The sequence below is a fragment of the Clytia hemisphaerica genome, unplaced genomic scaffold (genome assembly GCF_902728285.1).
Source record: "Clytia hemisphaerica strain Z4C2 unplaced genomic scaffold, Clytia hemisphaerica genome assembly, whole genome shotgun sequence".
Lineage (NCBI taxonomy): Eukaryota > Metazoa > Cnidaria > Hydrozoa > Leptothecata > Clytiidae > Clytia > Clytia hemisphaerica.
Window position 1 is genome coordinate 61,159 of NW_027104337.1, and position 17,198 is coordinate 78,356.

Below are 17,198 nucleotides of genomic sequence, written 5' to 3' on the forward strand. Positions count from 1 at the left end.
CATATACTGAATTTGAAAGATTTTCTATGTGGCGTTTTTTTTGCAAACTTGAAAAAACTGATTTTTGTCCCGCCTTTGCGGGACTTTGGCTTAAGTGCTCGCGTGCAGCATAGGGTACAAAGTCCATACATGCATTTCTCGTAATTTTTGTATGAAGAGTTAGATCTATACTGAATAACTGCTACAGTATGAAAAAAAATTCTATGTCAGTCAGGCACATCCTGGCAAATGAACGGGGTATTTTTCACTTGCGACCATTGGCAAATGAACGGGGTCGAAAACAAAAGTGACGTAATAGCGCCGAATACCCAGTTTAATTGAACTGGGTTGGAAATATTTTGCTTCATTTCAAAGAACTGCATATAGATGAATTTTTTTTTCCATGGGTCAATTTTGTCTTCGAAGATTGAAGAAACTTTTAATGAAAAAATGAAGTTCCCAGTTTTCTTCCTTTTTTCCCTTTTTCTGTTTGAAGTTCATTTTTATTCATTTTCACGCTTTTAGCCTGAGACGTCCTATCTCATTTACACTGGGTGACGAATACCCCATGCAAATGCTCACCCCGTTCATTTGCCAGGATGTGCCTGACTGATTGTTGCCAAACAATGATTTTTTGTCACGTTGCCGTTGTTTAACAATTTGAGGAACGCTTTTACAAAGAACATTGAATATTGGGTGATTGTGGTCAGTAATATTCGTTGTGGCGCGGAGGTACGATGTGAAGAACAGACACAATATTTTCAGGAGTTTTTAATCATTCTACATAAAATTATAAGGACTTTGTTGTGGTTTGAGATCAAGCACATTACACGATTCCCATCATCCAGATTCGATAAAATACAATTCGATACCTTGAAAACAGCTCTGGCCGAAACATGTTGGAAATTTGTAGCATATAATTGTATTTTTTTCTCGATCCTCGTCCAATATATACAATTTCGATATACAATAATGTACGTATAATGCAACACAAGAAAGGGGTAAATTGTGAATGTTTGAATGCAATGATTGCTGCCTTACTACAATCTAATAATGTTTCAAGAGGTTTATATACAAGAGATGGGTAAAAGTCATTGCAAGATTTGTTTTTTCGATTGCATGAATTGGATGAATGCATGAATTGGATGAATGTATGAAAACTAGAAAATGTACTGAATTACAGTATAAACTATTGATACCGTCAACTGCTCTAACTTGGGACGATTGGTCGAAACATGGGACTGGTTGATATCTGGTCTGTATTTTCACTTACTGTAAAATGACTTTGGAGGTTCGGTGAAATGGTGGCCGAATTGCCGTCTTATGTTTTGTCAGATAGTCCCAAGTTAGAGCAGTTGACGGTATTTTTGTGAAAATGGAATACACTTTTTACTATTAGTTAGGATATCCTACTTATCAATAGCTCTATTTTCTTGATCACGATTTCACCTTGAATATTCAAAAACTACAACAGCAAAACAATCAAAAGAAAGACTACATGATGCTTTTTTTAAGACACATCAAATTATTTTTAGTTCAAATGCCTTGTATAGAATGCTCTCAATATGAGCTATGATGCTTATTTTTAGAGTTAATTAGTTTTTATTTTTGATATTATTTTTTGTTATTTTACTGTAAGTGTACCCTGAGGAAAGTTTTATTGAGCAGATATTTTTGTAATTTTGATCAGCAAGATTTTTTAAAGCTGTTATAAAAGTATCACAAAATCGAGTACAAATGACTTTTCAAATACCCCCAGGTGCTTTTGGAACACCTCTGTCTTCATACATTTCAAATTTTTCAAACATTCTCACTGGCAATAAATTCAACGTGAATTGTAATATTAGTTTTTCTTTTTTTTGTAATTCTGCATTAATTAATAATGGAGTAGTACATTTTGAGATTTCTTCGCTTTGCGAAAACAGAACGCTCGTTCCGCAACCCCTTTTATGTTAATTTATATTTAAGAAAAAAAACGTCTTTGTTTTTTATTATATAGTAAAAAAAAATCTCTGACACAGGACTTGGGAGAGAAAAGAATAAGGGGACAAAAGTGTCCCCCCGCCGAAGAGTGCAAAAAGTGGTAATAGTGCAATTAACGATTAATCGCACTCCTCTAAACCAATCAGATTCGAGTAATTTTGCACGGCTGACGATTACCATGGTTATTATGTCCCTTAAGAAAAAGATGTTTTTTTTTATAATAGAAAGTAGTTTTAATGAAATCTACTGGGAGTTAATCACCATGGCAATGATTTCAAAACAAGGTAAGTGATGATCGTGACGTAATTTATGAAAAGGTCTATTGTCAATGGATTTTAGTAAGATGGTCATTTTAGCTAGACTAGAGTCTACTTTTGGCTGAACTTTGCTTTTTGATAATTTTTTATGACGCTGAGTCCAGTGAAGTAGACTAGGAGCGTTTGGCGAGGTCGCCATTTTGAAGAAAAAAAATTAAAAATCCAAATAACAATAAAACTACTTGGAGTTGAAAGATATAATCAAAAATGAGAAACAAACACGATTAACAAATTTGCAATCCCTTATTCTCAAATAAAAATATTGCTTTATACTGTTTTTACCTTCCAAAAACACTTAAAATCAGGTCCGCCTAAGCAAAAGCATATTACCATATATTACCGGGCCACTTAATCGCGCCATCAAGTCTATAAAAAAAGCTTTAAGTGAAACCCGGGCTACATTTTAGCCAACCAGCATTCAAAAGCTCAATATAATATTCCTTGGAGAGTTGCAGATTTGATATTTCATAGAAAAGTAGTACCAAGGGGTATTTCGGGTCCCATATCTTCCGAAGGACTTTTCTGTTTGCCTTGAAATTTAATAAACTTGTTAACCTAAGGTCGAACTACCACTGGTGTAAAGATGAACGTTATAGCATAAGTAGAAAAACAGCTCAATTTTTGCAATCGCAAATTTAGCCGCTAAAAATCTAGACTGGAGTCGTTTATAATGCATGTAATACTAATAATAGACACAAATAATGATACGGGATTTAGTTTGTATAAACGACTGGAAGAATCCGGTGTTCCAGCATTATAGATACCGGGCCTAGCTACGCAGAAACTTGCGTAGCGAAAAAACAATTTATCAAGCAACAACAAACTCTCAAAATAAAATCAACTCAAATGAAACATTTTTAACACACAAATCCACACACATTTTATTTTCAAGAACTTTTTTTGAGTGGGAAAAAATTTTAATTGCGATATTGACACTTTTTGTTTGTTTGGAGTTAGTGCACAAAGGTTTCTAGACGACTAAAATTTACTTTTTTGCTTTATTTCTAATATGTCTGAATTAGTCGTCTAGCTTGCTAGACTACTAAAAATCGCGAATTTTTCAACTAAAAATACATTCAAATATAGCGCTTTTGATTTTCTAAAACAAGCAAAAAAAATTTCCATAATTATATTTGACTATCAAAAGTTACAGATATTCTTGTTTCCACTGCCAATTATATCTGGACAGACTTTAATCACCTGTAAAATTTCAGCCATGACGCTCGTTAGCTAAATTTAAGCCCTTTTTTGACCACTTTTTTGGGCTCGTGGAGATCAAGGAGACCGCTAGTGTTCGATCTGACAAAACTTTTTTACGGCGAACACGTTGAGGATGGTTAAAATTCTGACGCTTATGACCTAATAAAAAAGCCGTTGGCTCTTGAACTATTACTCGCTAAAATCTTAATTATACGTTTTGACTGAAGGTTCTACAAATCTTAACCGTTTTTCGTTCTTTTGTTCGTCTTTCTGTTCGTTTGTAGGTCTGTTAACATTTTTTTTGGATTTAGCACATTGGGTTTTCCTAATTTTTACAAACTGATTCAAAATAACGATATTCAATTTTTTTTGCTGAAATAACGGGTCTAAGAGAGATTTTCGAAATATCCGAGAAAATATCGTGGTATTAACATCGGGTCAACCGCATATAAACTTCTCGTCAACATAAATGGCAATGTTCAAAACTTAGTTAGACATTTTTGTAAAGAGATACATTTAACAAGAAACTTGAATATAATATTATGAAAACTCACTTGAAAACCGGTAGCATCAATGATGCCGATAGTTATATATTTTATAATGACAACCCCTAATCTATAAAAAAAAAAGATAGATTCTAGAAATATTATAATCCAACATCCACCCATCATCAAAAATCAACTCGACCTTGAGGCCAGACAAAGCAATACTTAAGTTTAATTTTTTAGATAGACTTTTGAAGGTAGCTAAAAGATAGCAAATATGGATTATTCCACATCCACTAGGTTGAGTTGAAATTTATTTCAGATGATAGACAAAATTTCGAAACTAGACTACTTTCTCAATCAAAACCATAATAATTTTTTGAAGTGTAAAAGACAGAAAGATAATGTTGACTAAACACATCAAAATTTTGGTAAAAACAGATTTAAATTTTGAATCAGTTAGCCTCAAGCAACAATTTTATCTTAGTGTCGGATGGACACACTATAATTATTTTGAGTAGAATATGTGGTATTGTATTAATCTATATTTTTAAAATGAATTTCACATTTGTTTTTAGTTTTTCACATTCGAGCTTGAGCTCGAGATAAATGAAAATCCTTCCGACACTAAGATAAAAATTGAAATTTTGTGAAAATGGTTGTTTGAGGCTAACTGATTAAAAAATAGAATCTTGATGTGTTTAGTCAACATTATCCTTCAAGCGTTACTCAAGATAAATCAAAAACCCATTTATCCCCATAGTGTTGCTAAAACGGCCGAAAGATTTGTCCACCTTAATTTTTTAACAGACCCTGTTGTTATACCCAAAATAAATAAGAACATTCTAAAAACATCGTGAAAGTTTTTTCATATTCTAAAACATCCAATTTTTTTTAGAAAATTAGACTAAAAATAGGAGCCTCTTACGAACATTTTTAGGGATAAAGCCCATGTCCGAAGGTTTCAAAATCTTCAGACGTTGTTACAAGATAAATTTAACTGAAATAACGAAAAAAACAATATGATTATATATAAGAACATACGATATCTAAGCAACAAATTTAAGAATATTTTAAGAACATTCAAGTTTTTTCAGAGTTTGAAACATGCAATTTCTTAGAAAATTAGACTAAAATATGATTGTATTGATTCTCATCTGATCGTTTGAAACTCTTTATCAATGTTTTCATTGCTTCTTGTCCACGGTTTTGAGGTTGTTCTGAAAAAAGAAAGTAATTTGGTTTGTCCTTTCATTCGCATATTGATCAACAGCTCTGACTTCTGTGGAGCCACTGATGGTTTGGTCAAATCATGGACTATTTCATTTCCAAGCCAAAATTCACTGGTCAGCTTACCATAACCATATTTGTAGTCCAGCCAGTTCTGTTTGAATTCTGTGGATCCATCTTGTCTCCTTAAGAATATTGTCCAGCCACCATTTTGAGTGGTTTGATCGCAGTAGACGTTTTCTTTCTGTGTTACTTTGTAGATTCCATTCTTGGTGTAGCCGTTCTGCAAAAACTCCAGACAATCTTTCATCGGTTTGACGGCTGTACAATCACAGCTTTTGCTATTAGGGATCGATCTACATGGCAAACAATCGCCATACATCTTTTTGACCAGAGAAAGTAACTTCATCTTTAGTTTGATTTTCTGGAGATTGGAAATTGATCGGTCAACCAAGACATCTACTGTTTCATTGCCAGTGGCTGATGTATACGCAAACCATTGTATGCAGATAAAAATGAAGATTTGTTTTTCTGTTAACGCCATTTTACTGTCCTTCGCCAGCTTTGAACCAGTGTTTGGTGTTTTGTTAAAATTTAGTGGTCTTTTTATACATGTAGGTTCATGAATTTCTTGGCTTATCGAGTTTTTAGACCAGCTCCTGAGTGCGGGGTAGCACCACCTAGAGGGGTCCTAAGTTACAATACGATTTTCGTGTTGGTTAACATCTCTAGTTTATGGAATGGAAAGGTAAATAGCGTTTTAAGGGGGCTTTTGGTCTCCAGAGGGTCTGAAGTAGGGGGTCCTAAAGCGCCAGGGTAAGGAATTACTATGGAGAAGCCGTTTTCCTCTCAACAACATCAGCCAATATCTTTTGAACTAGCAAAGGAAATGACTCGAAATTTTGCAGAAATACTCAAAATAAGTAGTAGAAGTATTTGAAAAAAAAAAATTTTCGAAAAACAATTTCCGGGGGTTTGCCTGAAGAAAAACAGGCAAAAAACAGCCATTTTTACCTAATTTTGGCCTGTTTTGACCATTTGAACCAAATTGAAAACTTCAAAATGTTAAAAAACTCCATAAAAATATGAAAAACGTTGGAATCTATCAAGATCATGAAAAGATTCAGTTTATGACGTCATTATTGGCACTTTTTGGCTTTCAAGGGGTAAAAATTGTATTTTGCCTATTCACCTATTTTCATCATTTAAAACCCATTGAGGACCAATAATCGTCGAAAACTCATTTATATTAGACACGTTGGCTCGACAAATCCGAAGTATTTCTTTGTGAGGTCATTATTGGCACTTTTTAGGGTTTCAAGGGTAAAAATTGCTATTTTTTTTTTTCCATTTTTCACCTATTTTGATCATTAAACCATAAGGAGCACATAAATCTAAAGTTTCAATAGTGAAATTTTGGACTTCAGCTTATATATAAAAAGGTTCAGTTTTGACGTCATCACTATCATTATTAACATTTCAGAGGGTAAAATTGCTGTTTTGTCTAGATAACATCCATATAGAAATCGTAACAAAAATAACAAAAGATGGTAATTAATCTAAATTCTTCGTCTCACGTCAGATGGTTTAACTGTCCTCCTCAGGGTTGTCATCATTATCTGTGTATCCTTCATGAAGGAGTATGTCCTCGACATCATTTGGAAACACTTCGTCTACCCATTTAATACTACCATCCTCATTCCAACCCTGAAGAGTGATATCAGGATAATCTAATGTTCTCCAACGAACATTTCCATACTTAGCCCACAAGTAGCTCTAGTATGTGGAGCTTAAGACAGATTGCAGGTGGTAAGTTGCTAGGGCGAACAATTTTTCCTTCTTTTTGCATTTTTTCGAAGATCTTCTTCGCACTTTAATGTTTGATTCCTGTACCATACAGCTTACTAAAACTTCCAGTGGTCGCGACACCTCGATAACTTTCACAAGTGCTGCAAACTCGTCAAGAAACTGGCTGTTTGTTTTCATCACATGAAACATGTTGCCTTGCCTTTCGGAAACATGAACAAGCATCCCGTAAAGAAGGAATCCGATCGAGACTTTGATTTGTTGAGAGATGGGATCTTGTTGAGGTTATCGATTGCGGTTTTTCCCACCCATAATCCAACACAATCCGGAGATGAGATCCCCGAAACGTACGAGATTTATTCAACAAATTATAGCCACTTTTCCGAAGATATAAACGGTTGACATAGTCGCGACACGTACAAGTCAGTCTCATCAAAGATGGGGAGCGAGACAAACGAGTTCAAGTGATATGATTATGGTGAAGTCGTCAAAAACAAGAATAGAAAGCAATTTTAACAACTTGCCACCGTCGTTAGCTACACACTTGTCCTCAAACCAGGAAGAAGCAGACACAAAGGTACTACTAGATTAGATAAAGCTATTTTTCATATTTCAGGTATCACATCCTCACGATGCAGCAAATCGACAAAGGGCTCCGTCCTGATTCGGTCACCTTCCGGTGATACAGATATTTTTGTAATCGCCGTTGCCCTTATTCTTCATCTCCGAGACTGTGTTTGGATTATGGAGTTGGGAAAAACCGCAATACGATTAACCTCAACAATAACCCCATCTCTCAACAAATCAAAAGCTCTCTGATCAGATTCCATTCTTTTACGGGGAATGGCTATGTCTCATCGTTTTTCCGAAAGGGCAAGGCAACGTGTTTCAATGTGATGAAAGAAAACAGCCAGTTTCTTGACGCGTTTGCAGCACTTGGTGAAAGTTATCGGAGGATGTCGGCGACCAACTGGAAAAGTTTCGTTATGTAAGCTGTGGGTTACAAGGAATCAAATTGACAAAGTGCGAAAAGATCTTCGAAAAAATGCAAAAAAGAAGGAAAAATTGTCGACCTAGCAAACTTACCACCCTGCAAATCTGTTCTTAAGCTCCACATACTAAGAGCTAACTATGTGGCTGAAGTACGGAAATGTTCGTTGGAGAATATAATAGATTATCCTGATATCACTCTTCATGGTTGGAATGAGGATGGTAGTAAATGGGTAGACGAAGTGTTCCAAATGATGTCGAGGACATACTCCTTCATGAAGGATACACAGATAATGATGACAACCCTGAGGAGGACAGTTATGAACCATCTGACGATGATGACGAAGAATTTTAGATTAATTACCATCTTTTTTGTTATTTTTTGTTACTTATTTCTATATGGATTGTTAATCATAGACAAAAACAGCAATTTTTACCCCCTGAAATGCTTAAGAAGTGATAGTTGATGACGTCACAAACTGAAACCTTTTTATGATAAGCTGAGTCCCAAATTTTCCACTTATTTTGAACACTTTTTGAGCATTTATGTGCTCCTTCATGGGTTTAAATGATCAAAATAGGTGAAAAATGAGCAAAAATAGCAATTTTTACCCTCTGAAACCCTAAAAAGTGTCAATAATGACGTCACAAACTGAAATTACTTCATGATTTTGATAGAGTCCAACGTGTTCTATATATAAATGGAGTTTTCGACGATTTATTGGCTCCTCAATGGGTTTAAATGATCAAAATAGATGAAAAATGAGCAAAAATAGCAATTTTTAGCCCCTGAAACCCTAAAAAGTGCCATAATGACGTCACAACTGAACTCATGATTTTGATAGAGTCCAATGTGTTCTATATATAATGGAGTTTTCGACGATTTTGGGCTCCTCAATGGGTTTAAATGATGAAAAGGTGAAAATAGGCAAAAAAGAATTTTACCCCCTGAAAGCCTAAAAGTGCAATAATGACGTCATAAAACTGAAATTTTTCATGATTGATAGATTCCAACGTTTTCCTATTTTTATGGAGTTTTTTTAAATTTTGAAGTTTTCAATTTGGTTCAAATGGTCAAAACAGGCCAAAATTAGGTAAAAATGGCTGTTTTTTGCCTGTTTTTCTTCAGGCAAACCCTCGGAAATTTTTTTTCGAAAATTTTTTTTTTCAAATACTTCTACTACTTATTTTGAGTATTTCTGCAAAATTTCGAGTCATTTCCTTTGCTAGTTCAAAAGATATTGGCTGATGTTGTTGAGAGGAAAACGGCTTCTCCATAGTAATTCCTTACCCTGGCGCTTTAGGACCCCCTACTTCAGACCCTCTGGAGACCAAAAGCCCCCTTAAAACGCTATTTACCTTTCCATTCCATAAACTAGAGATGTTAACCAACACGAAAATCGTATTGTAACTTAGGACCCCTCTAGGTGGTGCTACCCCGCACTCAGGAGCTGGTCTATTTGTTTACCTTATTGCTCCAAACAAAAGTGTTGGTTTGGAACGTTTCCAAAACTTTTGCCGTTTAATTTTTGCGGCTACAGTTTAACTGGGAATGCGTCTTTGTCATTTGTACACAGTGCCAAATAAAGAAAAAAAAATTGGCACTGTGTACTAATGACAAAGACGCGTTCCAATTAAACTGTAGCTGCAAATTAAACGGCAAAAATCTCCATGTAGCGTGGCCCTAGAACTTGTTGAAAATTTAGCCAACCTCATAAATGAACATCTACATTAGTGTAATTTCTCTTCTTTTCTAGCAATTTTTTTAAAACATTGAGTCACAACAGAATTGCCAACAAATCAACCCAAATGGTTGATTCTGCGGCGAAAAAAAGTCAGCATAAGGAATTAGATAAAGAAGTATTATCGGGAACAAATTTGACTTAAAAAACAATACAGGTTGGTTTGGTGAATGAGTTGTGAACAAATTTTGTATAAAGTAAAACCCTCAAAACTCATCATCTCACTGGATTTTGAAACAATTGAAACAATTGAAGTTTTAGAAATCCATACAAGTTTGTTATGATCATGATTTATGGTATGATAAAAGGTTATACACTGTTGGAAAGATATTCTCGAGGAGAACTATCAAATAAATTGAAAATGGGAGACGAAAAATACAGATGAAACTACTGGTTTCATGACATAATATACTTTTTAGAATACTTGAACTTCGCCGATTTCAAATCTGTTTTCAGCTTGTTGTTGTCACTATTTTTGGACCTACCCCGGTGGAGGTCCTATAAATTAACCTGTGTTTGTTCGTCCGTCCGTTCGTTCGTTCGTTCGTTCGTTCGTCTGTTACCAACTTTTCTCAGGATTGAATCATAGGAATCTTTTGATTTTTGGTACAAAGGTGCAAAATGGTGATGGCCAAAATGTGACGAAGCCCAATTTTAGAAAAAAAAATTTTTTGGGCCAAAAAACGGCTAAAAATCGGGTTTTTTGGACTTTGTAAAAAATTGGATCATTAGTTTTTTCTGATTTTTTGCATGAAAGTAGGGTACCATCATAGGTTAAAGATGGCTTTATAAACAGATTTTTGCAAAAAAAATTTGTTGGCTCAAAAAGCACATGCTTATCTATAAGAATTACTAATAACCATACATCAATGTTCTTAGTCAAATTACTCAATTTTTTTATGAAATAGATGTTTTTTTTTTTGCTCATGAGGGCTTACTTTTAGAGAGTATGTGTGCTTAGACATGAAATTTTGGTTGCTTACAGTATGTGGCCCCCAAAACGGCGATCAAATTTGAAATTTCTCTCAAATCTAGAGCAAAAGAGATTTTACAAAAATTTTTGCTGCATGAAAACCTTTAACATCTCTACTTTATTTCCTGGAAGTTCTTTTTCAAAAAAAAAATATTTTTCATCGCGGAAAGAAGGGAGCTTTTTTCTAATGGCCCCCAAAACGGAGGTTTGAAATTTTAGCGATTTCTCGAGATATCTTTGAGATATGAATACAAAATTTGACCATAGTTTGAAAGATTTAGAGGGTTTTTGGGCATAAATTTTTTGATAAAATTTTTACAGTAACCCTGGTTGTCAAAATGCAGGTTGGGGGCCCCAAAACGGAGGTGTAGTTAAAATCAAATTATTAAGCCCAGTGGTAATAGGGGAAAAAATGACATATTTGGTTTGTTCCCTTAAATTTTCGACCCAATGGATAAAATTTATGATTTTTTATGAAATAATTCAAGATTTTCGATATTGCAAAGTCCAAACTGAAAAATTAGAAATTTCAAATGACAATTTGATTTACAACGTCTTAATTAAGTTTTGAAACAAATCTCTTTGAAAAGAGTTCCATTCATGTATGGAATAAGCTGTGAAAATTTTAGAAAATAAGCTTAACTGAAACTGAAAATATTAAGCTTTAAAGATATTTTTCTCCTTATTATGCAAAAAAATGACAGAATTTGCCGTTTTTGCTGATTCAGCGAAAAATTTTATATATAATGCTAATTTTTTGTTATAAACTATTAACTCAAGGTGATAGGAATAGAATCCCAAAATTTTTTGCTTTTTCTCATATTCAGAATTTTCGGTTTATTTCAATGCTGATTCTAGGGCTCCAAAATACTGGTTGATGCTATATCTTTTACCCAGCCTCTAAAGTCACAGATGTATTTGCATTTTCTGAACTGCATTAGGTGTAGAAAGTTTCCTATACCCCATTTTCATAACTTATTTTCAATATCCAAGGTGCTAGAGTGAGTTATATGCAATTTTTATCTAATTTTGGTGTCAAAATATTTCCTTTAGACGCAAATATGTTATTTTGAATTTGTCACAAACCAGCAAAAACATGCTCATTTTTAAGTATAACCATCATTCTTTCAAAATAAACAAAAATCGTTTAATTCTGATAAATCTACAAGTCAGAATCTTCATTTTAATGAAAACCTCCGTTTTGGGGGCCGTCTCCGTTTTGGGGGCCATATACTGTAGCGTGTTTTTATAGAAAAACTGGCCAAATTCGATATTTTTTTATAAGCACATTAATTATCAATTACTTAGGTATTAGCTTTTCTGGAGATTGGCTCTTTCATTCTCTTTCAAGATGCATAACTATAAACCCTCGAATGTGACGGAGCCCGATTTTCGAAAAAAAATGTTTTTGGGCAAATTTGGGCCAAAAAACGGCTAAAAAAGGTTTTTTTTAACTTTGTGAAATATTGGATCATTGTTTTTTTCTGTTTTTTTTTTGCATGAAAGTAGGTAAAAGATGGCTCAAGTAGATTTTTGTAAACAAAGAATTTTTCAGCTCAAAAAACGCGTCTTTATTTATAAGAATCGCTATTAATAAGCATACATCAATGTTCTTAGCCAAATTACTCAATTTTTTAATGAGATAGATGTTTTTTTTGCTCACAAAGTCTTGAATACAAAAGAATATTTCAGGAGCATGAAATTTTGGTTTCTAAACATTTTTTTATAAGAAACAAACGACTAATTTTAATAGATCGTCACTATTTGTGTTCTGAATGATTGTTTAACGGTCATGCTCACGTAGATATCAATTATATTTGTTAGATGCATAACCAAGTAGGTCCATAAAAGTATCACTTGTTGAATCTTAAGTTTTTCATCTTCAATTTTCGATTCAACGGAAATTTTCAATAATATTTGATAATTCTCCCGGAAATTATCATTCCAACGGTGTATAGCTTTTTGAACCTACCTCGGAGGTCCTTTAAATTAACACACTCTCTTCCCTTTCCCCTGTCAACAATCAATGATGAAATTTAATGCGCTATGTATTTTCGCTAAACGCTATTATTTTCTGACTGATTAGTTTCGTTTTCTCCTTATTGCTATCTAACTTTTATCATTAGGTATGTCCATTCAAAGCATCTAGTTTGTTTTAACATAGCATTAATGGGTGCTGAGAAATTATCAAAAAAGTAAAGTGTCTACATATTGAGACATTTGAGACAAACTTTAGAGCCTTTCTTTGCGAAACAGTTCCTTTATCCCTGAAAAGTTTATGTTATAAAGGTTGTGAATCAACCCATAAAAACGCTACCGTTTAGCAAACTTTTGTTGAGCAAGGATTACGTGGTGTGCCTCTTTTTATTTAGCTTTAGTCACTGAATTTGAATAAAAAGAAAAACTTATGACCTACTGAGTAAAATAGTCTTATTCGCTAAAATCTTAATTATAACTTTTGGCTTAAGGTCCTACAAATCATAACCGTTTTTCGTTCTTTCGTTCGTCTTTCTGGCCTGTTCCTAGCTCTGTTACCATTTTTCGGATTTAGCTCATTGGGTTTTCCTAATTTTTTATAAACTGATTCAAAATAACGATATCCAAATTTTTTTTACTGAAATAACGGGTCTAAGAGAGATTTTCGAAATATCCGAGAAAATATCGTGGTATTAGCTTTGGGTCAACCGTATATAAACTTATCGTCAACATAAATGGCAATGTTCAAAATTTAGTTAGACATTTTTGTAAAGAGATTCATTTGAAAACCGGTAGCATCGATGATGCCGATAGTTAGTATTTTATAAATGACAACCCCTAATCTATAAAAAAATAGAAATAGATTCTAGAAATATTATAATCAAACATCCATATATCATCGAAAATCAAAAATCAACTCGACCTTGAGGCCAGACAATACTTAATAAGTTTAATTTTTTAGATAGACTTTTGAAGGTAGCTAAAAGATAGCAAATATGGATTATTCGACGTCCTCTAGGTCGACTTGAAATTTATTTCAGATAGTAGACAAAATTTCGAGACTACTTTTTCAATCAAAACCATGCCTTGCCTTGCCTTGCCTTGATTCATCCGTGAGGTGAATCAAAACCATAATCATTTTTTAGATAAAAATTGAAATTTTGTGAAAATGGTTGTTAGAGGCTAACTGGTTCAAAAATTGAAATCTTGATGTGTTTAGTCAACATTTTCCTTCAAGCGTTACTCAAGATAACTCAAAAACCCATTCATCCCCATAGTGTTTCTAAAACGGCTAAAAGATTTGTCCACCTTAATTTTGTAACAAACCCTGTTGTTATACCCAAAATAAATAAGAACATTCTAAAAACATCGTGAAAGTTTTTTCATACTCTAAAACATCCAATTTTCTTTTAGAAAACTAGACTAAAAATAGGAGCATATTACGAACATTTTTTAGACTTAAAACCCACGGTCCGAAGGTTTCAAAATCTTCGGACGTTCTTGCAAAAAAAATTTAACCGAAAGAACGAAAAAAACAATATGCTTTTATAATAAGAACATACGATATCTAAGCTACAAATTAAAGAATATTTTAAGAACATTCAAGTTTTTTCAGAGTTTGAAACATACAATTTCTTAGAAAATTAGACTAAAATATGATTGTACTGTATTGATTCTCATCTGATCGTTTGAACTTCTTTATAAATTTTTTCATTTCTTCGTGTCCACGGTTTTGAGGTTGTTCTGAAAAAAGAAAGTAATTTTACATGTTATATATGTATTGAAACTATAAGATTTTCTGGACGTCCGATGATGTTATCAAAATTAAGGTGGACTAGCCGGTATCCGGCGTCGCACGCCGGTTAAGCTGTTGTAGCTGAACGCACTAAAAGTCCTTTGGATGTTGAAGCTGGCTTAAAAAAGCGATCAAATAAAAAAAAGAAATCTGTACAACGTTTAACCGGGTGTCTTATCTTTTAACCATATTTGGATCGTTTACTGCCCCCCTCCCGAGACATAAAGCCCTAGTCCCCCCCCCCCCCCCCCCGGGAAAATGACGTACACACTTTTTAGCAGTAACGACCAATGAAGTATAAGCCCGAAGGGCTAGAAGTCAATCTCCTTGGTAGGATTTGAAGCCAACAAATCCTACCAAAGTAGCGCGGCCTTGAGCGGCTCGCCTGGTTTTTACACAAATGACAGATTAATACTATAAAATTTACCTCTAAATTTCGAAAAAAATATCAATCGTAAACAAAGGAATTGCTAGATTCAATCTGTCGTCAAAAATGCGGCGCATTTTTTAAGCTTCACTTTTTCTTGCCTGAGAAAGGTTAGAGATTGAACTTTAGCCCTTCGGGCTTTAAACTAACGACGGCTTGAATATTTTTATAAGAAAAAAGAAGTGAACTGATTTTTTCTTATGCTTTATATCGCCCTTTGAATGCTGTTGTTGTCCACAAACCTTTTTATGTTTTGATTTACTTTTGAAATATTCTTTTCTATGAAACGAAATTGTTTTGTTTTGAAAAGAATTCGAATGTCATTAATAAATACGATCGTTAAATACATTCGAAAACATTTAAAACAAAAGAAGAGAGAAAAAGGCAAGTCTGGGCAGAAGTTAGAATTACTAAATGTAGATGGGCCTTAAATTTCAAAACAAAGGCTTAATAAAGTCTAAACCAAGCTCTATCCGACCTTTTGCAAATGGCGCGAATCCAATAAAACAAATTTGTGGAGCAAGAGACTAAAAGTCATAATTTTAAAACACAAACAAAGCGAAAACGAAAGTAGGAAACACAGACAAACACACATACAGACTACCACTATTAATATATAGATTTAGGGTTGGAGAATCCCACAGAGAAAATTTTACTATTGACCCAATCAAAAAATAGCCCAAACAATATTTTTAACGAAACAAATTTTTAAGTAACCTGGTAACAAATGGCCACAATTTTATTACGTGCACGGTAAATTTTTGATGTCGCTTGAAAATGAACCATCAGAGGAAAAAAGTCAAGTCATAACAAGAATTTTGTTACGTGTCGCGATGTCAAAAATCCGAATGTTGACACCCTGGTTGAAGTTTTTATTAAAAATTATTTTCTTTTTTTGATTTGAAACGATTTTGAAATCATATCCTAATCTATAAAATGAACTTACTTTAGAGCTTACGGCGCATCATCATCTCGACGAATTCGGGTTGAACCTTGGGATACAAGTACCAATAGATTTCGCCGTTACCCTTTGTAAATTTGTAATTACCAGTCAAAAGCGTTCTGTAGCAACCATTGAACCACCAGCCAACTCTTCCGTAATGAGTCGAACAATGGCCAGAAGCCTTGTCATTATCTTGATCATACGTTGAAAACTTCATGTTGTTATGGTAAACAAGAAAAGATAATGATCCAGTCGAATGAGGTGCATCGCCTGATACACCGCTGATCGTCAATGTGTATTTGCTCGCCTCATCTCCAATTTCGAAAGTGTCGTATTTGGCGAAAACTAATTTGGTTTGTCCTTTCATTCGCATATTGATCAACAGCTCTGACTTCTTTGGAGCCACTGATGGTTTGGTCAAATCATGGACTATTTCATTTCCAAGCCAAAATTCACTGGTCAGCTTACCAAAACCATATTTGTAGTCCAGCCAGTTCTGTTTGAAGTCTGTGGATCCGTCTTGTCTCCTTAAGAATATCGTCCAGCCACCATTTTGAGTGGTTTGATCGCAGTAGACGTTTTCTTTCTGTGTTACTTTGTAGATTCCATTCTTGGTGTAGCCGTTCTGCAAAAACTCCAGACAATCTTTCATCGGTTTGATGGCTGTACAATCACAACTTTTGCTATTAGAGATCGATCTACATGGCAAGCAATCGCCATACATCTTTTTGACCAGAGAAAATAACTTCATCTTTAGTTTGATTTTCTGGAGATTGGAAATTGATCGGTCAACCAAGACATCTACTGTTTCATTGCCAGTGGCTGATGTATACGCAAACCATTGTATGCAGATAAAAATGAAGATTTGTTTTTCTGTTAGCGCCATTTTACTGTTTTCGCCAGCTTTGAACCAGTGTTTGGTGTTTTGTTAAAATTTAAGTGGTCTTCTTATACATGTTGTAGGTTTATGGATTTCTTGACTTATCGAGTTTCGTTTGCCTCATTGCTCCAAACAAAAGTGTTGTGTTTGCACGTTGCTCCAAAAATCTTTTTACCCGTTTAATGGAAAGTAAATTTATTCTTTTATGGTCAAAGATTTTCAAGCGATAATGATCTTAGTGCTCAGTCTTTTTGAAAGATTATTAAAAATTATATCGATACATTTTATTGTTAAAAACTATAAGGCTGTTTATCGATAAAATTGGTAGATATGTTGTAAAAGTTTGCTTTTTATTTATCTCTCAATGAAATCTTTCTGAAATTAGTCTTAGAAACACGTGGAAATTACGAGATATGCGGGTTGATAAAACTAAGCATAAGAAATACTTGTGAAAGTTACGAAGAAAGCGAC

General features: G+C 34.0%; 1 protein-coding gene across 1 annotated transcript; it reads right to left on the bottom strand.

The window, feature by feature from the left end:
• Window positions 1-15,851: 15,851 nt before the first annotated feature.
• LOC136817778 (fibrinogen-like protein A) lies at window positions 15,852-16,733 on the bottom strand. Its single transcript, XM_067074097.1, has one exon. It carries the CDS (start codon window positions 16,731-16,733, stop codon window positions 15,852-15,854), a length of 882 nt encoding a protein of 293 aa, XP_066930198.1.
• Between the last annotated feature and the right edge of the window lie 465 nt (window positions 16,734-17,198).

What these genes read in the sequence shown, in the direction of transcription:
- LOC136817778 (XM_067074097.1), bottom strand. Translation starts at nt 16,733, where the DNA reads ATGGCGCTAACAGAAAAACAAATCTTCATTTTTATCTGCATACAATGG.